The 27051-nt window shown below is 33.7% G+C and overlaps 2 protein-coding genes across 3 annotated transcripts; both read left to right on the forward strand.

Annotated features, from left to right (window-relative positions):
* Positions 5420-13031, forward strand: LOC105164559 (probable protein phosphatase 2C 60). Of its 2 annotated transcripts, none has more exons than XM_011083272.2 (11): positions 5420-5714; positions 6078-6200; positions 6760-6823; positions 9242-9350; positions 10005-10158; positions 10243-10368; positions 10545-10668; positions 10936-11012; positions 11190-11242; positions 12022-12076; positions 12590-13031. In XM_011083272.2, exons 2-11 carry the CDS (start codon positions 6084-6086, stop codon positions 12794-12796), a joined length of 1086 nt encoding a protein of 361 aa, XP_011081574.1. In that variant the 5' UTR covers positions 5420-5714; positions 6078-6083; the 3' UTR covers positions 12797-13031. The 2 variants fall into 2 exon arrangements, with proteins under 2 accessions (XP_011081574.1, XP_020552923.1); XM_020697264.1 differs by having other exon boundaries at positions 6082-6200.
* Positions 23230-24609, forward strand: LOC105155967 (cytosolic sulfotransferase 5-like). The gene has a single exon (XM_020696984.1). The coding sequence runs from the start codon at positions 23463-23465 to the stop codon at positions 24528-24530; it is 1068 nt and encodes a 355-aa protein (XP_020552643.1). The 5' UTR covers positions 23230-23462; the 3' UTR covers positions 24531-24609.

The following is a 27051-nucleotide window of genomic DNA, read 5'->3' on the forward strand; positions in this document are numbered from 1 at the left end:
ACATATAAGGTAATTACATGACTACTTGGTCATGTATGTATATGTGTACTTATAACATATCACGTGTCAATAAAATTTTAAATATAAATTTATTGAAAAAATAATTGAATTTTTGTTAGACTATAAATCACAACGATTTTAAAATCGTAATAAATTAAAACTTAACCACTACCAAACAAAATTAATGCGAAAATTAAAATTTTATCATGATTAATATAATATTTGATATATATAATTATTGACAATTGTAAAGTCGTAATTAATTTATGTTTACAACTAGAGCAATAAATGGTAATATTTGCGCCCCTGGTGTTAACATGCGTCATCAAAATTGTTATTCGCTCTGCTATCCCAAATCTCCCAATCTTGTATCATCAATTAATCAATTAATATTAGATACGTGTATATATATATATATATATATTGTATAATGCAATGCCCCACCCCGCACTCCTCACCCCCCCCCCCCGCGCCCCCCCCCCCCCCCCCCCCTCGCTCTCCCCTCGTCATCGGCGTCACCTTCCTCTGTCCAGCTCCACCTCTCTCTATATATACACATTTATAATTTTAATTAATAAAAATATATCATAAAAATATTTTTTATTAAATTTTATGTAATTTATATATATTATAAATATATGCTTTTAATCAAGACCGTTAATCAAATTTAGTATAATTTAGACCATTGATCTTGTTAATTCAATTTAAGCCTTAGATTCAAACAGATCCAACAGCTATTAATAAGGATGTAAATGTAAGTTTATAATTAAAAATAAAAAAAATAAAATATCTAAAAATAACGCATGAATGACACGAAATCACGTGGGGGGCTTATTTGCTTTATTATGAAAAACATAAGGGGGTAATTTACTATTTATCTTTTCACAGGGAGGTAATTTGCATTTAACCCCATAAAATAAGGACATAATTTGTTTTGGTACCATAATTATGACACGTGTCGCTTTTAGTCCCATAAAATTCATAATCACGTATTTTTAGTCTCAAACGATAGTTAATTTGATAGATTTTTTTTCACAGAATTATTTTTTCTCATTTCATATATCACATAAGAATAAATTGTATTTAACCTTTTTAAAATAATATTTCTTGTGTAACAAAACTTGTGTGTATGCTTTTGTTTTCCCCTTAAAAATTTCATTCCTACCTTTTTTCTCCAAGTGATTTTATGATCTAAACTATAAAGAAAGCGTGACGGAAAATAAACCCTATTACAATAGGGAATTTGCCTTTACGTAATCCTAAAATTCAAAATTAAAAGTTGTGCATGAATTTAATTCTTTTCAGATTTTTAGTTTATTAGATCTTATGTATATTTATATAATCACATCAATTAAAAGTGTACATCTACATCTTCAATGACTTTTAGTTTCTAGCTTCAAACAAAAAGTTACATAAAATACAAGACGAAAATATAAAATTAGTCTTACAGTTCTGAGTCATTTCGAACTTAATTCTATAATTTATAAAATTTTATATGTAACCCCATATAAAAATTATAAAAAAAAAGGCCAAAATGTTGTCAAGAAAAAAAAAAATCCTCCTACTAACAGATGTTGAAACTAACAATTAATCTTTTATTGACCCACATGCACGTTACTTTCATGTAGGTTTGCCACCGTTAGTTTAATGTTTGTTAGTATTTTGGACCATTTGGATGTACCTTTCTTCATAATTGGACCACTTCTCATTTTCCTCCTTTTCAGCATTGGCTCATCAGCTTCAAGTCTTCTTAATTTGGAAGGGCTGCCCACTCTCTTCACAGCCCTTGGTGGCACTGATGGATTGATTGCACTCTTCTTCTACTCTTCACTTCCGTTGATTGGCAATATGCTATGTTGATAGGCTTTCAAATATGTTTGCACCCTGTAACATTGGTTTGTGTATTTTTTAAATTCCTCTCCTTGATAGAAAACGACACTTATAACATGTTTGTAAGGTATCCCACTCAAATTTCATTTTCTACAACTACATGTCCCATTCTCAAGGTCAACACTATATTGTGTTCCATCAAAACAGGAGACTTGATAATGCTTATCATCAAACTTAATGGGTATGCAATCACTAAGTTTTTCATTGGTCTTTTCAATAATCTTTTGAATTTTAGGATACAATGTCCATTTTCATCTTTTCAAAGCCCTGTCTCTATGTACTTGCAGTCTTTTTATTAAATATTCCATTAGATATTGCCAAGATTGGTTTGTCCCTTGCTTTTATAATGTTGTTGTTGGGGCATTCACATGTATTATTTAACAGAATATCACAATTAAGATAAGTGTAAAAGTGGAATCTGCTCCATTCTTTTAAATATTTGGCATTAAACCATGCATAAGCCCCTTCATCCAACATTCCAACTCATTCAATTCTTGCATCATTTGATTAAATCGATTAACTGTTGTCGCCTTGAGAGCTTTCCATAACCAATTTTTAAAGGCCAAACCTCTAATACCATAAATTTTAAAATTTGAGTGAAGGTGCCTAACACAAAAACTATGTTCTGCATTAGGAAACAATTCTTGCAAAGCACCGACAAATCCCTTCCATTCATCTGATATGAAGGTGTACTTATAATTTTTTTTTAATGTGCAAATTCATTTTCAACAAAGTTAAAAATCAATCCCAAAATTGGTCAATAATTCAATTTCAAATCAAAGTCCATAAAAAAATAGGGTTTACCTATTTTTAAAATAATAAATTTCCAATAAATCCATCCAAAATTTGGGCCTTTTATGCATTTTAATGAATTGATATATCCAAGATAAAATAAAAAATTGTTCTTTTACTTTGAAGTAACTCATTCGATCGGTGCATATTTAATTATAACCGATTAGGAAATTGGTCCATAAAAAAGCCCATGATATTTGAACCAATAAGGATGAGCTACAAACCGAAGCCCTAGCTTATAGCTATATAAGCAAGTCCGAAACTATCTACCACACTGAAGGTTTGCAATTGCGTGATTCCACGTTTTTTTTTGTATCAAACTCTCAAAACCTTGATATCATATTTTAAGATAGCGTGCGTTTGCTCCTAGAAGTCGGGAGGAGATTACACATTTACATCCAAAATAAATTTTCACGCCGTAAATCAAAATTTAGTAAAGAAAATCATGGGACAATCTTCATTTGAGCAGAGATTGTAACCTTTCAATTTAAACTTCGAGAAAATTTATTTGTCAATATTTTTTTATCTCTTAACTATTTTTTCCAAACTCAAAATTTGTGTTAACACAAATATTCGATTATAATTATCTTTTTGATCCTATAATTAAAACTCCTCTTATATTTATAGTCCTAAACTTCACACATTTGATCTTGAGAGCCACATATTCGGCCTTCACATATTGCCCCTCTTATTAATATATAATTTTTCGCCAATTTTCTTCTCATAATTTTAGTGAGAAAAGATAAGCAAATTATCGAAAAAACTACTATCGTCTATCGTTGGCAAATTTTTTATTTATTTCTGAATAATTTTTAGAATAATACAAAATACTCATTTCGATGAATCTTTTTGTTAATAACAAATATTTTTGTTCTTATTTGATGAATATTGTTACTAATAAAATTTTTAAATTTTTTATATATTTAAATTATTTTAGTATAATATTAACTTTGTTTATTTTTTAATTTATGTCTGATTATTCTTATGTAATTTTATTAATTATTACAAATATTTTATTGTGTGGCTGCCACGTGGACAGGCACATGTAGTTGTGAATAAGTTATGTAGGTTGAAGATTTGTTTCTTAGCACATAGGATCTCTATGTCACATGAATTTAGGTAGCACCAAACTAGTCCCCACATTCTTAATTAGTAATTCTCTGTCACAAATATATAATAAAAATAGAGAAAAAATAGTCCCTTTAAATTTGGATAAATTACAACCGTCTTTTCTGATATTCGGCATAATTATAAATATCTTCTCATTTTTTAAAAAATTAAAAATATTCCCCTGATTTTAATATCCGTCTAACAACGATCCCATTCCACTAGGTTTCCGTCCAATTTTTGTGATAAACTGACTAAAATGCCTTTTAAAATTATAAATTACAATTTTATATATACCCTCAATTTTTTTTCACATTTTTTTTTTCAAATACTCTGTTTATTCTTTTAAAAAATTCAACAAGAATAAAATTATAATGTTCACTTCACCGTTTAGGGGTTACATAACTGTATTTTATTTGAGAGAAATATTTATAATTTTTCAAACAACGAGAGGATACTTGTAATTATACCAAACCTTATGAAGGCAGTTGTTTACCCTTAAATCTTTATTAGGATGAAGACGGTAATAAAACCAATCTTTATTAAAAAAATATTTATTTATTCGAAACTCTTAGGAGGTTGACCTTTCTTTTTGTTTAGATATAAAAGGTTAGATGACTTCCACTTATAAATTGCTTATACAGATATTTACAAAGTGTTAGTAAAAAAAGTCACTGCATAAGTAGAAAGAATTAAACTTGCAATTATTTAATAGAAAATGATCCGTTCTTACCAATTGAATTGACAATCGTCGCGTCATTTATTTATAGTAGAATGCAATGTGGTGTTTCATGTTTGTACAACAGGATAAATGTATTTTTTTATCATCGAATATAGACATTAATGCGATTTTGAATCTACAACAATTTAAGGTTGTAATTTTAATTTTCAATTATTAATTTTTTTGACATTTTTGGTCCTTCCGTTACTTTTCTATTAAATTTAACGGAAATTTTATTTAAAGCGAAAAAATTGCTTTATTTTCTCCTTTTTTATAGTGCTTTCGAGTTATAATCTAATGCACATTCTTTTTCTATTTTTCTTCAAACTTCAAATGAGAATAAATAAAAGAATAAAAAAATAATAAGCAACAATTTTTTTAAAAGTTATCGACAAATTTTCTATTATTGACAATATTTTGTTAAGATTATTTAAAAATTTTTGTTGTTTAAATTTATTTCTTTTGGTTTATTCTCTTTTGAAAATTGAAGAAAAATAGAAAGAATAAGCGTATTGGATTACAATTTAAAAAACACAACAAAATGGAAAGAAAATAGCGATTTTTTTCACTTTAAATGAAAAATCCGTTAAGTTTAACGAAAAAGTTAATGGAAGGACAAAAAATGCCAAAAAAAAATTAAAGTTTGATGACTATTACAACTTTGATTATTTGAGAACTGATATCGCATTACTGATTATATTTGAGAAAAAAGAAAGATTTATCCCGAAATAAACACAAGAGTGTAGCGTTATTTTTTTCTTTTGATTTGTAACAGGAAAATTGCAATGAGTAGTGATCATTTGTTAAAAAAGTGGGTAGTGTTTATGGAGAAAAGTTATCTGATTATCTTACCAAAATTAGCAACGAATTTCAAATATTTGGACTTGGGAAACGGCAGAATCTCTTCAAGACTCCAGAAAGATTTTTATTTTTATCATCATGCCTATAAAGTAACAGCACACAGATTCACAGTTCTTACAAAAGTGTCGCCCTTTACAGACAAAACTAGTTTCTTCTCTCTCTTGATATCGCCACTCTCTCTATCTTCAATCCCCTCATCTTCTACTTCTCATCGTGAACTCTGGCAAGCGTTTCTTGGGCTTTTTTTGATTCCGATATTGGCAAGGACTCAAGATTTTGATCCGTTTGTGCTGCCTTTCTAGATCAAGATTCAAGAAATTTGTTCGGTTGATCGACTGGGCGAGTAAGTAGGCAACTTCTTGAACCCTTTGTAGATAACTTTTTGCCATTCTTGAAAATTCTTGCATTGTTTTTGTGGGCTGATGATAAATTATTGTAATATGCTTCTTTCTTGAATTTTCTTTTTCTTGAGTTTTGATTGTGATGGATTGGTGATTTTCTTGATGTTTTACTACTGTTGATGGTTGGCTTTGATTCTTTCAAGGTATGCCAAGATTGATTTCCTTGTTTCACTTACTGTTTGATACTGGCTCTGAGGAGTTTCTGCTTTCCGCATATGAATTCATTGTCTTCTTGGATGTTCTAGTTGAAATTTTAGCTTGAATGGTTTTCTTTTTCCTGACATTATCTGCTTGTTTGATGCAAGTTAGAGATGGGTATATACCTCAGTACTCCTAAAACAGAGAAATTTTCCGAAGATGGAGAAAACGATAGGCTGAGATTTGGTCTGTCGTCCATGCAAGGATGGCGTGCTACAATGGAAGATGCTGTAAGTAGTCAATCGCTTTTGATCTTCAGGATGCCTAATAATGAATTGGTAGTATGTGCGTTTTTGTATACAAGTGGATCACTTCCTTATTATGTGTGCAACACCGACTTAGTGCATATAAAGAATGCACTTGCAAGAAACAAAATATAGTTTTGGTGCTACTGGCAATTTTAATTTTACATGTTGCTGTTGTTTGCTTTTTCGTTGATGAAAATATGATCCGCTTAACTTGAATTGAGTTAGTTCAATACGGGGATTCCATTTTTCTATGAAGGCTCAGTGCGCTACACATTCTACAAGGAAATATACTTCCTGAATCGATGATAAAGTAATATATTTATTTTCACTTATGCAAAGATGTTTTTGGTTAATGCTGTACTATGGTGAAATACATATTTCTGTTCTTTGTTGTCAGCTTATTTTTATGTGATTGGTGTCAGTATAGGTGGATTTTATCATTGATGATTAACTAATCATGTCTTGCCCTTGTGGATGTAATGTTTTGTTACTAAAATCAGGCTAGTTATCACTAAATATGACCTTGTTATTCTTTTTTTAGCATGCTGCAATTCCCAATTTGGATAATTCCACCTCATTCTTTGGTGTTTATGACGGCCATGGAGGTATGTTCATTTGATCCACCTGCTGGTAATTTACATAACCACTTTCCATGTAGAATTAAGATCATGCATGAAGTTGCATCTACAATGTGGGCCATCTTCTGGTGTCGTAATTCAAAATCTATTTATGATTAGATTCTTTGAACTTTTTGCTGGTAGTCAATTCTCTTACATTTTCTTATAGCTTTTTGCTGCATGTTTATGATGTTTTTCCCTTTTTGTTATTTTGAATTCTTTTTTGCTCTATTGGTTGGCATGTTCTACGCTCATTTATTTTCCTCCTTGGACTTTCGGATGTTTTCTAATAATGTTGCTTTATTTAAGTTCTTTTGTGTCTTTAGTGATGATCCTTCGGGAAAAAGGAGCATCCTTCTTACGCAGCATTTAGCATACAAGTACACAATGTTCGTTCTGGAAAACCATCTTGTGTTTATGATGAAAGTTCGAGGAGGAATAGAATAGGAATGATAATAATACATAATAATTCATTTATATCGGAACGTTTATAATAATTTATATTGAGTAGGGTTTTGGCTACTAGTTTAATTCCATTAGAATTGTTCATTGTAAGCCTATAAATACATGGGCTAAACTCATTATCCAATATATTTTGATTATTGAATAAATATTTTCTCTTGAAATCTTCAGATTTAGTATAGTTAGTTTTAGTTTAATTATCCTATATCAATTGGCACTAGAACCAAATTCCGGTTGAAAGTCGCTTCCGCATCAGTTAATTTTCCAATCATTCGGAATTTTTGAAGATGTCGGTGCCTCCACCACGCGTCATCAACACCAAGAAGTTCGCACAACCGACCGTTGTTAAACCACAACCACTCAATCGTCATGTGGGCATCAATAGCATAATGCTTACAATCTTTGCCAATTTGAGTGTCCCGTGTCCTTTGGTAATGATATTCTTTGGTCAGATTTGTTGCAACAATCCCTTCACCCGTTCAATTTTTGAGCTCACTTTCTTGGGTACTCATTATTTCCTGTTCCAATTGATTTATGATTCTCTTGTTTTGGTGATTGAGTAACTTTGCTCTCATGACTCGTTATGATCTTTTCCAACTTCAGTTATCCCCTTCTTGTTTGAGAACCAGATTTACTTTTTATACTAAAAGTTGGTAAAATTATAACTGATGATTTTAGTCGCATAATTGCTGTGACTCGGTCTGCTCTATCATAGCTTGCACTTTTCCCTCTACCATATCCTAATTTTTGTTAGATCACATTTGGTACAAAGAGTTTTCAAGTTAGTGAACATTGCTATGTACCTATTCCGTTAGACTTTTTCAAGTCATGTTTGTGTGACATGTTACCAATTAAGTCTGCGAATGTTTTGCTATGGCATCCTTGGACATCTACTGGTCATGCTCGATATTCCACACTGGATAATACTATATTTTTCACCATAACGGTCGATCTTTCCTATTGCACCCTGCTACACACGACTACAATAGGAATCGTACAGGGTATAAGTGTTCTTCCCTACCATGGTTATTCAAATTGTCCACTATTGACGCCAAAATGACCATAAGAACAAGTGTCGTGCACATATTGTTCCTTTATTAGAGTTTTTCCAAAATCGGTGTAGACCTAAAGAGATTGTCCCTAATTTTGATCTTCCACCACTAACTCTCGATGTTAAGTATCCTTTCATAGAAGCTAGTGTTGACTAAGATGTTGATCAAGTTCCTATCACTGTTGTTGATATACCTATTGCTCATGATCTTTCCATCACTTCTCCAGTCTCCACGATTCTTGTTTCTATTGTCAAAACCACAATTTTTTTTTTATTCTAGACTGAAACATTCTTATTTAATATATACCATTAAATTTGAATATTATATTGATGTCTTATATGGAGGATCTAATGGTTTATCAGACTCTTCCAAGTCTTCTTTGGTTTTTGTCTCTGATGACATACGTGCTCGAGTTACATTCTTGATGGATTTATAGTATTAAGTGTTACACAAATATTACTCATTCTTATACACTTACTCGTTCTCGTTGGTGCTGATTGTTATGCACCCTTTGTGCTACTTCTCGGCCTCGTCGCTGACATCTTTCAATATCAGCTACATAATCACTTTTCGGGGGGAAGTTTTATCAGCGAGGCATAAATGATGGGGACAGAGAAGGAATAGGATAATAATAATAAAAATAACAATAAATAATATATATTTAGATAGGGATATTTATAGTAGTTTATATGGATTAGGATTTTATTTCCTAATTTAATTCTATTAGGATTCTTCATTGTAAGCCTAAAACTCATTATTCTTACCTTTTGATTATTGAATAAATATTTTCTATAGAAATCTTTAGATCTAGTATAGTTAGTCCTACATCAATTTACTTTGGTAATGTAAGTTCATAACAACTCAATATTAGCTGTTGATTTGATCATCACAGGTAAGGTGGTTGCCAAATTCTGTGCTAAGTACCTTCATCAGCAAGTGCTGAAGCATGAAGCATATTTAGCTGGTGATATAGGGACTTCTGTTCAGAAAGCCTTTTTCAGGTGATTCGCTGAACTCTGAATACTGAATAACTTCTTTCCATGATCTTTGATATTTTTGTTAGCGCTGACTCTCAAAGGGCTAGCTAGTGAAGTTGTACAATCCTGGCTTCATTCAGAATTTTTGTTCATTTTACTAGATTAGTTGAAGGTTTCGGTTCCGGTGGAAGTTCTTTTACCAGCGATTCAAAGAGCCTCAACCAAGATCGACCAGTTGCAGCAGTATTCATAACATTAATTTATTTGAGAAGATGATACATAAGACCAAGTTCTGAATCTATATGGAAAATGAAAAGAAACGTTCTCTATAATTGTGTTAGGGTTGATGGATTTGAAAATAGGGATTTCAAATCCCTGATAATAATTTTTTTGGATTTGTTTGGATAATTTGATATTATAAAGGATTTCAAATTCTTCAACTTTTTCATTTTGAACTATGTTTTTTGAAATATTGATATCATTTCAAATTCTTTTGATATTGGGCCATTTGAAATCCGTGCCTTATATCCTTCTATCAAATTCAATTCCTTCCAAATCCAAATTTAGCCGTAAGTATTTTAAAGAGATACTTTGTTTAAAGCATATTTTGGAACTGAGGTTATGAAAAACTATTGAAAGGCTTATTTATCTTAAAGTTTCAGTATGTTGTTAATGCAGGATGGATGAGATGATGCGTGGGCAGAGAGGCTGGAGGGAGTTAGCTGTTCTGGGAGATAAACTAAACAAGTTTAGTGGCATGATAGAGGGTCTGATATGGTCTCCAAGAGGTGGTGACAAAAATGACCAAGTTGACGACTGGGCATCTGAGGAGGTGTTTAATCTGATTAATAGGATGCCTCAGCCTCCGTTGTTCTCATTTTCAACTTAAACATTGACTTAATGTTGCTTTGTACAGGGACCGCATTCTGATTTTTCCGGACCGACTTCCGGTAGTACTGCTTGTGTTGCAATTATTAGGGAGAACCAACTTGTCGTTGCAAATGCTGGCGATTCTCGCTGTGTGATTTCTAGGAACGGTCAGGTAACAGTAAACATGATCGGAATTTATATGTCTCATGTAACTGAAATTTTGTTTTCGTGCTCTGTGGTTTTCTGAAATTTTTGTTGTGCAGAATACATGTATAACAGATAATCTTTTGTTTTCCGCTTTGATGTTCTTACAAGAATGATCGTTTTGGCTGGTTCTTTCTTACTCAGGCATACAATCTTTCAAGAGACCATAAACCTGATCTTGAGGTTGAGAGGGACAGAATTCTAAAAGCAGGTGGATTTATCCATGCAGGTCGTGTCAACGGCAGTTTGAATCTTGCAAGAGCTATAGGTGCTGGTCATTTTTCTTGTGCACTGTTTTTATAATTTCAGTTTCACAGTTACGGGAGTTGGCTGTTTGGTTTGATCCTTGCGCTGCACCATAAAGCTCAATCCGAGACTTTGTAAAGTAATTCAGTCGATAAATTCACTTTTCAATGTAAACCTGATGAATGAGTTAGCTAGATACTGTTTGGAAATCTAATGAACTGTTTTTGCAGTAATTTAGACAATTCTTAATGGGGACAGAGTATGACTGACCACGTTTGGTGTGCTACAGGTGATATGGAATTCAAGCAGAACAAGTTTTTGCCTGCCGAGAAGCAAATTGTTACTGCTGATCCAGATATCAATATTGTACGTACTTCTTACTTTGTACAGTAACAGGTTTCAGTGTTTTTCTGAAGCTCCCAATAGGCTTGGTTGTTTTAACTGAAAGCGTTTTACTCAATTTTTTAATATGTTATAGAATGAGAAGAAATATGAATTCTCGTTTGTTGTAATGCTTCTGATTTCATTAATTTCTTAAACCAGGTCGAACTTTGCGATGACGATGAGTTTGTCGTGCTTGCCTGTGATGGCATTTGGTATGGAGCCGATGTTTTTTTTTTTTTTTGGTTTAATCTGCATAACTTATTTTAACAGAGCACCCTTTATTTATGCCAAAAAGAAATTTTGGCTTCCTAGTAATATACTTGGAACTTGTCGTGCTTGCCTGTGATGGCATTTGGTATGGAGCCGATGTTTTTTTTTTTTTTTTGGTTTAATCTGCATAACTTATTTTAACAGAGCACCCTTTATTTATGCCAAAAAGAAATTTTGGCTTCCTAGTAATATACTTGGAACTATTGATGTCCCTCCAATCTCTCGACTCTGTTCTTTCTCATTTTTAACCGGCATAGGTGTAGTTCTGATGCACACATTGGAAAATTTAAAGTTAATCACCCACATTCAGTTTCTCCATGACAACTTTTTCCTATTCTGTTCAGTGAGCTCTCAGAGCTTCTGCTGGTGCAATATATATTTGGGATACTGTACATTTAAAATAGTTGCAGCAGTTCAGTTATTCAGGATTTATTTGTTGTTATTTGAATACAATGTGAAGTACAATATTCGTTGATTTTTCCGTAAAAGCACGTCGTCAGAATTATTGAACTTTAATGGAAGATAAGTCATTCTAGAATATTCCATATGATATATTTCTCCAGCTTATGTATGGCTTATTTCGTCGGAGCTCTAGAGTTGCAACTCTATGCATAATTGTTGTCGTTCTAATGTCGGATTCCGTGTAGTAGTATATGTAGATAAGAGGATTTTTACAGTCATATGCATGGCTAATAAGGTTCCTCTGTTGTATTCTTCTCAGGGATTGCATGTCAAGCCAACAACTAGTAGATTTTATACGCGAGCAGCTGAAATCTGTAAGTCCTTCGGACTGCATTGAATAAATTCATGTCATTGAAGGTCCCTTTGTTACCTTATAAATCAAGCCGCATCGAACTAGAATCTCCGTGGTGTCTTACTATTATAAGGAGATTGCATGACACATTTTGAAGCGTGTGCAGAAAACAAGAATGAAAATTAAACACAAGATACAAAAGTTTTACATTCGGAAAATGCTCCTACGTACATTCACGTCTACACAAGTTCTCTTTTTAGGACATGTCTTTTGTAACTGATGATTATTACAATTGGCAGCTACTCATCAGCTATTTATATTAAGGTATAAGATACGTGTAAAATGTTACAGAAATTTATCCCGTACAACTTCAGCAATAAGATACGTTATTTGGCGAACATGTAACGTTGAGTCAAACTTCACGATCCAACAATTACTTCAATGTATCGCTTTCTTATTACCCTGACCGTATATGCACTGTCGCTCATCTAATATTGATCCTCATTACGTTGCGCGCTATGTTTTTCTCATGCAGGAAAGTAAGCTGTCATTGGTATGTGAAAAAGTACTTGACAGGTGCCTGGCACCTTCGACTGCCGGAGGCGAGGGTTGCGACAACATGACCATGATTTTGGTGCAATTCAAGAAACCTATCCAGTCAGGTGCAACTTCAGGCGACAAACCATCTACTTCTGAGGAAGCGCAAGTTGAGTCGGAGCCTGCGGAGACCGAACAACCGTAATCTGCTGCAGAGTTGTTCATAACATTTGAACCTTATTTGGGGCCGTGTTCAGATGTTTCGATCTTTACATGTATGTATAATTTTGTTGATGCTGCAACAGTCGACAAAAACTCTTAAAAGGTTTGCTTTGGGCTCTTCTTCCCTTTATACTTTGATGAATGTAGCATTGTCATTGTACAGATAATTCAACTCTGTTAAATATCAATCATTAGCAACTAACATTCCTTACTGAAAACTATAATTACTATAATATTGGTCAACTTTAAGGTTATATTTTGTTTCTTATGTACATATTGGATGTAAATTTTGGAAGGGAAGTTTTTGTTATTCCAGAGGGAAAGAATACTATAATTACTAGTTATTCCTTTTTGTTCATTAAAATGAAGGGTAAATTAGGACGAGTTTCTTTAAGATTTGATATAATTATGAATATTTTTTCATGTTAAATAAATTATGCAATTCTTGGTTGGGCGGCTTGAATTGTCAATTTTGTTATTACTATATATTTTTTCTTTTTTTAAATATTTTTTTTGAAATTGTAAAAAAACCTTAAAGATGATTTTCTTTGTTCACTTATACTGTTGTACCCATTTGAGAGTGACAACGATACTTTAACTGCAGGACTGAACTCTTCAATCTAATTGTGGATTTATTCTCCTGTCAATCTTGGTCGTGCAATCTTCCTTTTTATTCGATTCTTAGTGAATGCTTTCTTGTTCCTACTGTACGGATTGTCTGGGAAGAGGAACTGTCTGTGGCAGTTAAAGTAGCACGCCTTCATACCGTTTGACAGATAGAATGCACGTGTATCTTTCATACAAACTGGACATCTCATAACACCAGTGACATTCTATCTAGACGCCATCCCATAAGCGGGTAGGCCATTCATGGTCCACATAAATGCGGAGCGTATCGTGAATGTTTCGTTCTTCACATTGCTGTGCATTAGTACACTCATATTCCACAAATTCTACAACTCCTCGATTAGCGGCTACAGGTAAACATCGATGAGACGTTTCAGATTGGAAGGAGGGGGGATCCATCGTCAGAAACATATACTCAAAACTCATGCACATTCCCAATGGGAGATTATACGGTATAAAGTATAATGGGCCAACATGAGCACAAACGATCGTACTGCACGTACGGTGCGAACCCGTTTGTGCACAAACTCAGTCTAACATTACGAGGCTTTGCTGTAAAACCAGGATATGTCTGTCAAAATGCCTCCATGCCTTTGTATCACACGGATGACACATGGATCCTTCTTTCATCTGATAGTTGGCATGCCACTTCATTTGTTTGACAGTCACTTTTGAAGCTTACAGCCTCTGCAGGCGAGGGGTAACCTATGAGTACCTAAAAATGACATATGTGGTCTTTTTGCTGTTAGGTTTCCGCTCCTTGGTTGGCTTGTACCTAGCTTTTTCACAAACCTTATAGTAATCCAGATCAATGTTGTCTTTCCAATACAACATGCAACTATTCTTACATGCATCAATTTTCTCAACATGTAAACCCATGTCTCTTATCAACTTTTTCGTACTATAGTAATCCATGGGAAAGGTGTGATCGTGGAGCAATATATGATCAGCCCACTGGGATATTCGATATATACTGAGAAATATGACACTTGGCCTTGATATTCACTAACTCAGCAATAGATGCTAATTGAGATTGAGTGCAACCATTCCACAATGCTGTTCGGCAACATACAACACATCGTGAAATCGATCTGTCAGTCTAGGCACATAATCATGGCCCCCTAACGTAATATGAACTAGGACCACATCAGTAGGACACGACCTCGTACCATTATCAGGCACACCATGCTGGTTATAATTAGAAGACCAAAAAACCGATTTGGTGGCATAAAAAATCATCCTCTGTGCTGCATTACCACAGTGCATATTGGTACCCTCCTTATGAGAAATCGAAGTTTGCTCCTCCTGCAAAGGAGCTGCGGTGACGGTCTCAAAATACTCCTGCACCATCTCAGTGTAACACATTCCGTCTTAAGTAAAACTCATACTTAGGAATAGTTTTTCGCATAATTGCTCAGGTGCTTGCTCAAAATCGTTCTAAATTGTACCTCATTTTGGAATACATTTACTAACTGTAATCTTTTGGACATCAATTGTTTTACATATAGGAACGGTCAACGCAAGTCCATTCTTAATTCTAATAATATGTTCCAAATAGAGTTCCAACTATTTACCATTACTATATTGGAACTATCGTGAGAGCGGACATTGTAACTATTATTTTGGAATATATGATGACATGATTTAACTGCTCCAAAAAAATAACCCATAAAAAATGGGCAGCATGACGTCATCCACCAACTTTTGTTCCTATTGTGTTCCAATTCCCATTCCAATATGGAACGGGCTTTAGAACGGTCGGCTGATCCATGCCAAATCCCGCATTTTTTTGTAGTGCATCTTTTGTCGCTTTTTTCTCCACTGTTTGATCATTTTTCGACACGAGTCTACCACAGTTGGAAAGCCCGTTCGACGAGCATTTTGACACCTAACCCGTCGCCAATCTCTCGTCCGTGATGAGTTATCTTCATTTTTTCTTTTCTGAGTTTTTATAAATATACATATAACTAAATTATATTTTCTATATTATATTTCTAAAATATGTATAATTTAAAAACAAGAAAAACAAGGGTAGTTTGATCATTTAGGGACAAAATATACATACCAATCGCATTTTGGGTGCGTCAGGCAATGGGGTAATATGCACCTTCTTAAATTTTACAGAGGATTTTATGGTATTTTTTCTATTACAGGGGCTTGTTTGAACATTGTGAGTATCATAAGGGTAATATGGATTTTACCTTTGCTATAATTTAGAGATATGGTATTTTTCTCCAGCTTGTGTATGGCTTATTTTTATCGAAGCTCTTGAGTTGCATCTCTATGCATAATTTGAACATATCTGAAAGTTCGTCCATTTTAACGTTGGATGCTGTTGTGTAGTAATATATGTAGACAAGGAACTTTACATTCATATGCATGGCTAATCAATTTCCTCTAGTTTATTCTTCTCAGGGATTGCATGTCAAGCCAACAACTAGTAGATTTTATACGTGAGCTACTGAAATCTATAAGTCCTTCGGCACCGCATTGAATAATTCATGTCATTAAGGTCCCTTAGTTACCTTATAATCAAGCCACATCGAACTAGAATCTTGTTAAGAACTGCAAAATGATATAAACTTGTCTTCTCATTTTCCACCTACAGTTTTTTCAGAACTCAAAAGGTTGTCATTTTGGGTGAATTTTACATGGAATTAAAGCTCTTTGAGTCCAATTTCAAATGATCTAAGTTTCAAGTGTATCGGAAATTTCTGCAGAAAATTATGACCTTTAGAGACCTTCAGGCCATGGAATGCCAAAACAGGAAAAAGATGTTTAGAATTATGGTTTTTGCATTTATTTGTGTATGAATTTTTATGCATATTAATTGATGTTTAGGCCTATAAAAGGGCTTGTAATATGATGATATTCAAGTGAATAGTGAAGCACAATTTAGAGTACGAAAAACCTAAATTTTCCTCCTCTTCTCCTCCTTCAAAGTATTGTACAATTATCCCACCGTAGCATCCAACAGAATCTCCATGGTGTCTTACTATTATAAGGATAATGCATGACAGATTTTGAAACGTGTGCAGAAAACAAGAATATAAATTAAGCACAAGATACAAAAGTTTTACATTCAGAAAATGCTCCTATACATTCACGTCTACACAAGTTCTCGTTTTAGGACATGTCTTTTGTAACTAATGATTATTACAATTGGCAGCTACTCATCAGCTATTTATATTAAGCTATAAGATACATGTAAAATGTTACAGAAATGTATCCCATACAACTTCAGCAATAACATTCGTTATTTGGATAACGTGTAATGTTGAGTCAAACTTTACGATCCAACAATTTCTTCAATGTATCGCTTTCTCGTTACCCTGGCCGTATATGCTCTGTCGCTCATCTAACATTGATCCTCATTAATATTGCTCGCTATATTTTTCTCATGCAGGAAAGTAAGCTGTCATTGGTATGTGAAAAAGTACTCGACAGGTGCCTGGCACCTTCAACCGTCGGAGGCGAGGGCTACAATAATATGACCATGATTTCGGTGCAATTCGAGAAACCTATCCAGTCAGGTGCAACTTCAGATGAGAAACCGTCTTTGTCTGAGGAAGCGCAAGTTGATTCGGAGCCTGCGGAGACCGACGAATCATAATTTGCTGCAGAGTTGTACATAACATTTGAACCTTATTTGGGACTGTGTTAGATGTTTCGATCTGTACATGTATGTATAATTTTGTTGATGCTGCAACAGTGACAAAAACTCTAAAAGGTATGCTTTGGGCTCTTCTTCCCTTTATACTTTGATAAATGTAGCATTGTCATTGTACAGATAATTCAACTCAGTTAAATACCAATCATTAGCAACTAACATTCTTTGACTCAAAACTTGTGAAGTGGTCAACTTTAAGGTAATATTTTGTTTGTTATGTATTTATTGGATGTAAATTCTAGAAGGGGAGTTTTTGTTATTGGAAAAACTCAAGCAATCTCCTTTGATATTGTAAATGAGTAAATTATCTTCTTATAAAAAAAATAGTAATTTACCTCCTCGTATTTTTAAAAATATAGCAATTTACTTCCCCACTATTTTTCAAAATGGAGCAATTTACCTCCTTAAATAGGGATGTAAATTGCTTCATTTTAACGAATACATGGGGTAAATTGATATTATTTTTTTTATAGCGAGGTAATTTGTTTATTCGGGATGTATTTTGAATACTACAATTACCAGTTATCCTTTTTTGTTCGTTAAAAAGAAGGGTAAATTACATCGAGTTTATAAGGTTTGATATAATTATGAATATCTTCTTACTGGGGAATTATCAATATTCTCCATATAGATTAGGAATACGAATTTTACGTACTAATTAGGTCAACCATATTGTCATGCCCCGGATTAGGGGTCACAACGGCTATGCCACCAAGTGCATATCTTCAATAGCATGAAACCCTCATTACTGAACAGTGGATCCAGACTCAATAATACAAATGTTAAGCAATAAAATCACAAAACATTATTTGCAGCAGAAAAAACATAAGTTTAAAGGTTTAACTATAGAATTGATTCCTAACAACTAGATAACACACTACAAAAAATGCGGAATTTGTAACGACTGTGGCCATTCCAATATTCACGGATTTTGTACAAATTTGTAATGGATAAGTTGTGCTGGCGTCATGTCCAAGATAATATAAATTTTGCTAAGTAACAACTGAAACCATTTAAAAGGCTATGTCAGTTCTCACATATTGGAATGACCATTACAACACAGAGGGCATTGCTATTCTCATATGACTTTTTGGCATGAATCTGTAGCTTTGGAATGACCAATTTGAAAAATGAATGGCCGTTACAAGAGCCGAGAATAAAATTGTGAGAAGGTCCATGTTGGTCTTTTGTTACAAAAATCGCGTATATGGACGATTTTTTAAAATATACGTATTACAAAAACCATTCCAAATATGTGCATATAATGGCTACATTTTTTAATGACTATATTTCAACTGCTATATTTGACATTCCACAAGCCGTTACAATGGCCGCTACAAAATAGAATATATATATATATATATTTGTGTTGCAAGTTATTTTCATTTTATTTAATTTGTTGCAGAATTGGTTATTAACCACACACTCTCAATATCTCTCAGATTTTCATGTATATACACTTGATAAGGTAGATTGCTTAATTTTTGGACCTTCAACTGCTGATCATCTCTTGAGTTTGTTGACTAGGTAACAACGATTAGTTTAAGCATTTTGTGTTAATTAATTAATTGTAGTTTACTTATTTTAGTTTTATAATTTTTTGATCTTATATGTTATGTATTCTTAATTAGTGTAATGTAATATTTATAAATTTATAGATCGAATTATATAATTATATATATACGTGTGAATATGTAGTGATATATATATATATATCATCATATTACGACAAAAAAGGAGATGGATGTATCATGAGAACATCTAGGGAAGCACAAGTCTTACACTGGAGTTTGAGGATGGGGTTAATACTTTCATAGAATGGGCCAAGTGCCAGCATGAATATATGGATGGACGCAAAATTAGGTGCCCTTGCCGGAAGTGCAAAACACAAAGTTCAAAACACTCGACGATGTTAGTTATCACTTGTGTATACTAGGGTTTTATGCTAGAATATTATAATTAGACTTCTCATGGCGAGGAGAGTTTGTAGGAGTACTTTGATGCTATGACTGCCCCTCCAGTACTGGAGGAGCAAACCCCAACTGCTCATGAGGAGGATAATTATTCACACTAGGGTGATAAATAACAAATGAATTAGGTGCAGATGATGGTTTTTGGTGTAGCCGGGTCTAGTTATTTTTCTTCTTCTCATGATGGTGTCTCTGAGGAATGTATGAGGTTATGGCCTATTGATGCCGGTCCTAATTCATATTATTATGGCGGTGGCCCCTATGATTATGTGTTAGGGTTGCCAGACCGTTTTTACGATGTAGTGCATGTTGCCGACTAGTCATTGTGGAACGATTGTACCTAATCTCAATTGACATCTGTTGCTGAGTTGGTGGATATCAAGGCAGACGATCGTATTTTTGAGCAACCATATGATCGAATATCCCAGTAGGCTAATAAAATATTGCACCAGGTCACACCCTAACAAGAGATTACTATAGGGCGAAGAAGTTGATAAATGATTTGAGTTTACCCGTTGAGAAGATTGATGCGTGTAAGAATGGCTGCATGATGTACTGGAAGGACGACGTCGATTTGGAGTATTGCTAGTTTTGTGGAGACGCTAGGTACAAGCCGACCTAATACGAGACCCCGCCGTAAGAAGTTCCCATATGCCATCCTTAGGTACCTGCCGCTTACTCCCTGTCTGCAGAGGTTGTATGCTTCTAGAGCAATTGCGGAGCACATGACGTGGCATGTCACACATTAGACAGAGGAGAGCTCCATATGTCATCTTTCCAATGCAGAGGCTTGGAGTTTTGACCGGACGTCTCCCTATTTTGTAGAAGAGCCGCATAATATTTGGTTGGGTCTTTGCACAGACGGTTTTGCGCCGCACAAGCAGTATGATCGTACTTATTCATGTTGGTATGTTATCAGTGCACCGTACAATCTTTCTATGTGCATGAATTCTCAGCACATGTTTCTTACGTTAGTGATCCCTGACCTTTCTAATTCGAAGCATTTGATTAATGTGTACTTGGAACCATTGATCGAAAGCTGCTGCAGTTTTGGAATGTTGGTGTTTGAACATACGATAATGCCATGGATCAAATATTTATTATGCGGGCTGCGTTGATGTGGACTGTGAACGACCTAACCGCCTGTGGAATGGCGTCTGGGTGGAGCACCTCCGGTGTTATGGATTGTCTAGTTTATATGGATAACACACGGTTATTCCATCTACAACATGATAGAAAGGTATGCTACTTTGACTGCCACAAATAGTTTATCCCTGAGGACCATCCCTACCAAAGGAACAAGAAAGCCTTCATAAAGAATCGTGTTGATTATAAGGTTGTATATCCGAGGTGATAGGAGATCAGATCCATGACTGGATTGCAGACATATGTCCTGCAACTGAAATGCCATAGAGACTCCTTCCGACTATTATAGCGACCACAAGTGGAAGAAGAAAAATATCTTCTGGGATCTTCCGTAATGGGCAACACATATGATCCGACACAACCTTGATGTCATTCACATTGAGAAAAATGTGCTTGACAATATATTTAATACCGTGATGGACATAAAGGGAAAGATGAAGGATAATTTGAATGCACGGAAGGATTTGAAAATTATCTGTAATGGCCCGTAGCTTGAGTTAGATGAATGTAAATCGAATCCTATGCCTAAAGAGGTCTATACCCCGATGAAGGAGCAGAAGAGCAGGATATGTGAATAGATTCATGGTTTTAAGTTTACGGATGGCTACACGTCTAACATTGCTCGCTGCGTCGACATGACGGAGTTGAAGATGCATGACATGAAGAGCCACGACTGTCACGTATTCATGCAGAATTGATCCTGGTTGCCTTTTGTAAGATGCTTCCTCAGCATGTATGGATTGCATTAACGGAGGTGAGTCTTTATTCTAAAGCATATGCTCGACTACGCTTGATGTCGCCAAGTTACATGAGTTGGAATATAATGTTGATGTCATCATGTGCAACCGTGAGAAGATATTTCCTCATGCTTTTTTCGACTTAATGGAGCACCTCATTGTTCCCCTGCCATATGAGGATCGCATAGGGGAGCCAGTGCAATACAGGTGGTTGTACCCCTTTGAAAGGTTCCTACGTGACTTCAAGAAAAAGGTGAAGAATAAAGAACATGTTGAGACATCCATTATCGAGGCATACATTGTCGAAGAAATCAGTTTATTTTCGTCACAATACTTTGAGCCAGATGTTCTATCCAAACGAAGTATACCTCATAGAAACGATGATCTCACGAGCAATGAAGATGGAATTCGATGGTCTATTTTCAACTACACTGGCCGAGCTAGTGGTGCCTCAAAGAAGAGATGGCTCAGTGGATTAGAACGTCACATAATTGAGACGTGTATATTGACCAATTATGAATTAGTCACACCATATTATGAGTAAATTGTTATTTCCCAATTTTTCAATTTTAATATAAATGTTAAGTGTGTACATATATACATATATATATATATATATATAGGGTTAAATTCATTTTGACCCCCTGTGATATATCAAAATATCAAAAATTCTCCTATGAAATTTTTAATATAAAAAATCATCCTTGTGTTATGAATAAATAATTACACCGCCCCCTAGTCAGTTTGAACCTATATTTTTAGAAATAATAACTAAAATTAAAATAAAAATTATACCCCCCCACCCACCCACCTGGTGAGGAGGGCGCTCGCGCGCCCTCCTCTTCAGCAGCGGCGCCGGCGGCGAAAAGTGTTTTATTTTTAAAAAAAGATTTATAATTTTTAATTAATTTATTTAAAATTATATTTTATTATATAAATAATTAAATAATAAAGTAATATTTTATTATTAATAAATATATATAATATTTAATTAAATAATTATATAATATTTTATTATTAATAAATATACAATATTATATATATTAGATGTGAGAGAAGGGCAAAAATGTCAAAAAAAAATTTTTTATAGCAAATTTGCAGTCAAGAGCGAGTGTGGCTCAATTTCTGTACGGAGAGGGTTTTTTTAACTTTATTTTATATCACAGGAGGGCTATTCGATACTTTAATTTTCATAGGTTTCTTTTTAACATTCCTATTATCACATGGGGGGTCTCTGGATTTTTCTCTATATATATAATTTAATTGTACTTCCATAGAGATCATTCTTGGATGAACTGTACCAGCACCACTAAACTGATGACCCAATTATTTAATCAACTTATATCGACTGATTTCAAGGATTGGTTCAAATCACGTGTAAGTTTATGCATTTTATTAATAATTGAAATTGTATGTTGTGCTACATATAAGATTGTATAATATATGAACGTACAGGTCTATCACGAGTTGAACTACATGACGACCCGATCAACCCATGTAGTTCAAAAATATAAGATGATAGTTACATCAATGTAATACTAATATTTATGAATATGCAAATTTGTTGCATACTGCGACAATGTATCAATGTCAATTATAATTTTTTCCACATAATAGATTCGTTTCTATAACATTAAATTGTCAAATATGGATCTTTTGTATATTTTAATAAAATAATAATTAATTATTTGGAATACCATTTGTAATGACTTTTTGAACACGGAGGAGCAAAATGACATCGTTTTATTCCTTTGGAATCCAGTTTTTAATGGACTTTTTACACGGCCTCCAATATGATGTTATTTATGGTAATACAAATATCATATGTTGTAACTCTGTTTGTAACGGTGTTATAAATGGCTAAATTATTGTAACCTTTAGGCATGACTACTCATTTATTGTAATACACTTTGTACCAAAAAAAAGATATATAATCGATACTTAGCAGATTTTCTCCATTCCTTGCTAACTCTCTTCTCTCACTCTATCTCCCTCTCCCCCCACGTTGGCCCCAGCCCCTGCTCCTACCCCTACCACCAACCCCTACTCTCAGATAAAAATCTTTTTTAGGTTAAGGTGATCTTTTTCAGATCAAGGTGATCTTTTTCAAATAAAAAAATTCTTCTTACTCTATAAGGTGTTCATTTGCAGATTAAAAATCTTTTTCAGAGTAAAATGATATTTTTCAGATAAAAAATCTTCTTCAGATACTAGCACGACCTCTATTAAAATAATCTTTTTTAAATTTTTAACCTAGTATTTTTCGGACAATAATGCGATCTTGACCTCATAGGGTGATCTCCATGACGATTCTTTTCCGGAGGCTAGCGGGACCTCATGGGACCATCACGCTGTTACATGTTTTGCCAAGAAATGCTTGCAGATGCTGTCCCGATCTTGACCTCATAGGGTGATCTCCATGACGATTCTTTTCCGGAGGCTAGCGGGACCTCATGGGACCATCACGCTGTTACATGTTTTGCCAAGAAATGCTTGCAGATGCTGTCCCACTCGACATATCTTGCCAGGAACTCAACCCTTCTTGGACATTGTGATTCCACCACTCTAATGGAGAGAAAAGAAGACCCGAAATGCTCTTCTGCAGAAGTTGTCGACAATAGTTCAAAGGATGAGTTTCTGGAGTTGCTTCAAACACTTGAACAACGGATGAATTGGGATGGCCAACGCCTTGTCAAATACAAGGGCTTTTGGTTGCTGCAACTGTTGTTCCGACCGATGTTATCCGCTCATAACAACTTCAGAGCCAAAGCCACGGACGTAATACTGTCAACCATGCCTAAATCAGGAACCACCTGGTTGAAAGCCCTCACGTTTTCCATTGCCAATCGCAATGTTTTTCCCATTGATCAAACTCCTCTACTCACTTCCACTCCTCACATGCTTGTGCCTTTCCTAGAGTTCAATGTCTATTGGGGGCAAGAAAATCCTGATCTCGAGAACGTTCCATGTCCGAGAATTTTCGCAACTCACATGCCTTTCGAAATCCTTCCTGATTCCATCCATGAAAGTGACTGTAGAATTATTTACATCTGCAGAAACCCATTGGACCAGTTCGTTTCGCATCGTCATTTCTTGCTTGAAAACAAGATCGAAAAAGAAGCAGATCCTCTTGACATAGACGAGGCTTTCGACATGTTTTGCCAGGGAATTCATCCATGCGGCCCCTTCTGGGATCATATGCTGGGATATTGGAACGCTCATTTGGAGAATCCAAGGAAAGTGTTGTTTCTAAAGTACGAAGACCTGAAAGAGGATATCACGTCTCAGGTAAAGAAGATTGCTGAATTTATGGGGTTCCCTTTTTCACAGGAGGAAGAAGAACAAGGCCTGATAGATCAAATCTCTGGGCTATGCAGCTTTGAAAGTCTCAGCAAATTGGCTGTGAACAAGACAGGTAATATTAATGGTATAGTGAAAAACACTTCTTTCTTCAGGAAGGGACAAGTTGGAGATTGGACCAATCATTTGACACCTGCCATGGTTGAACGCATCAAAAAGCTCATGGATAGCAAGTTCAGAAACTCCGGTTTAATGTTCAAGATCTGAAAAGGGGGGACACAATTTATCCGCACGATGATACGAGAAATGAACAAAAGAAATTCGTATAAAAGAAATATAGCAAAATTTTCTTCTAAGTAATTTGCTTTATTTTAAAAAACAGGCGTTATTTGTTATTTTTTTTTTCTCACAAGGAGTTTTTTTTGCTTATTTCACATATCAGGGAGGTAAATTGCATTTAACGTTAAACAAAAAAAAAGTATGAGCAGGTGAAATAGTTGTTTCTATTTCACCATAAAGACTTCTGTTGGTGTTAGTATCTCTGCTATGGAGATGCATTATTAATGTTGGTAGTGCAAAAACAAGATTTTATTTAAAACAGAATGTTGTTGATATGTCAAAACTACTGTTTCTAGACGAGTAAATTTATAATGATTTTATGTACTATGCTTATGTTATAACTGTTCTTGTATGGCTAATTGTCGTGGTGAATGGTGACCGCTGTATCACGTATGCCAGATTGGAATAGGGGACATACCATTTTCAAATGATCTCACCTACAAGTCAAATTCCTTTTAGTTCAAATTATAGCCAATAATAATTTATTTTTAGTGCAATGACTATAATTTATTTTTTTGTTGTATCTATATAATATATTTAAATTATTTTTTTTAGTTTTATTTTATTAAGCTGATATATTGAGTTATATATTTTATTTTAATTTATAAAATATTTAAAGAGTATAAAATTATTTATTATATACATGCAAAAATGTCATATCACGAAAATAAATATAAAATAAATTTCAAACCTCCTTTTTTTTTCTTTTTATATAAGCGCTTATGTGGCTGAGCAGAAATAAAAAATATTCAGTAAGTATAAGACCCCCAAAGCTAATATTAATTTTGAATACAACACTACTAATATTAATTTTGAAATTGAGTACTAAGTAGAGATTGGGAAGGAAATTTCATTTTGGGATTTGCTACCTAGGTCGCTTAACTAGGAACAATAAGGCAAAGCTCTGAGCCTTTTGCCAATAGTTGTAATTGCAACCACATCTTCTATTCAAATGCAAAGTTTATATAAATACTTTTTGCCAAACATTACACTAACACCTTAAAAAGTATAGTTATAATTTTTACAAAAAATATAGAATATTTGTATAATTTGACCTAATATCAAGGGTGTCAATATAATTTATCCAATTTCTTCGTAGTAACCCAATAGTACTATATTTAAATGAGTTGCAAATTTTATTGCCCGTACAACGACAACTACCAATATTTTGTTGAAGTGAAGGCGATGAACCATTATTTTTTTTTTAAATAAGTCGATTACAATTATCAATATTAAATATTTATAACTAATAACTAGCAATAACTATAACAAATCGTATATTAATCATCAAGATCATGTAATTATATTTAATCAACACCTATTATTAAAGTAGAATAATATCCCACGTATCGGTGAGATTTGAACCCATGACCTTAGAGTTATGGAGTCTCAACTTCGTCAATTCAGTTAAGTCTGATCTAAGGCAGCTACAAATATTTTGAAGAAAAAATAATTAATTTATAAACAAATATTGAATTGTATATGGATTTCAAGTTTATAGTTTTATTAGTATCTAAATATTGCAGTTTAAGTACATAATTGCAATTTCTGTTGCTAGTGTAAAATTCAATAATACATTAATCCAGATATTCATAATTTAGGGAAAATCTCAATTGTAGTCGTATATGTTAGGTGTCGTTCAATTTTGTTTTCATTTATTATATATAGTCGTAGTAAATATTTATTAACCACAGCAACGCAATGATTGTTGGCCATGGTTTTTGTGAAGGTGGCTAAAACATTTGCCGTGGCTAAAAACCATGACAAATGTTTTGACCATGGCTCTTAGTCATGACAAATAATTTTTTCATGGTGGAAAAATTAGTATTTTGCATCAGTTTTGTTTAACCGTAGTTAATAATAGTCATTTATCATGATTTTTAGCCATAATCATTAATATTTAAACAATGTTAATTTTTTTCTAATGTATGAATTTATGAAAGTTTAATATTAATTTGAAAAACATGTTGGGTTTGATTATGAGCAATGAGAAAAGATAGTTACAGTATATGATTTCTTTGAATGGACAAAATGCTAATTAATTAACCTAAAGATCGAAATTATTAATATTTTGAAAATTAAAAGATTAAAATAAAACTTTCATATATTTGGGGACTGAAAATAAAAAATAATAATAATATATGAGGATCAAAACTATATTTATCCCAAATAATCCTTGCCGATCCGAGCAACTATGCACCTTGACATCATTGGAGGGACAAATGCATTATTGATAAGATTATTTTTATGTTAGGCCACATCCCTGGCATGGTACTTTCGAGTTATTTATTTATTTATTAGTAAAAAAATATTATATTAATATAATTTATAAAAATATTATAATATTAATATATCGAGTCGTGATTTAAAATCATGATTCGACATTAAAAATAATTTTTTTTAATTAAAACCCCCAAGTCGCGATCACAGATCGTGATTTGGTGTCGTG

This window comes from Sesamum indicum, linkage group LG1 (assembly GCF_000512975.1).
Source record: "Sesamum indicum cultivar Zhongzhi No. 13 linkage group LG1, S_indicum_v1.0, whole genome shotgun sequence".
NCBI classification, from domain to species: domain Eukaryota; kingdom Viridiplantae; phylum Streptophyta; class Magnoliopsida; order Lamiales; family Pedaliaceae; genus Sesamum; species Sesamum indicum.

Bases quoted from the DNA above. Each gene is read 5' to 3' on its own strand.
- LOC105164559 (XM_011083272.2), top strand. From the start codon at position 6,084: ATGGGTATATACCTCAGTACTCCTAAAACAGAGAAATTTTCCGAAGAT. The intron at 11,013-11,189 runs GTACGTACTTCT...TTCTTAAACCAG, and splicing joins CTGATCCAGATATCAATATT to GTCGAACTTTGCGATGACGA. The intron at 11,243-12,021 runs GTATGGAGCCGA...TATTCTTCTCAG, and splicing joins CTTGCCTGTGATGGCATTTG to GGATTGCATGTCAAGCCAAC.
- LOC105155967 (XM_020696984.1), top strand. From the start codon at position 23,463: ATGCTGTCCCACTCGACATATCTTGCCAGGAACTCAACCCTTCTTGGA.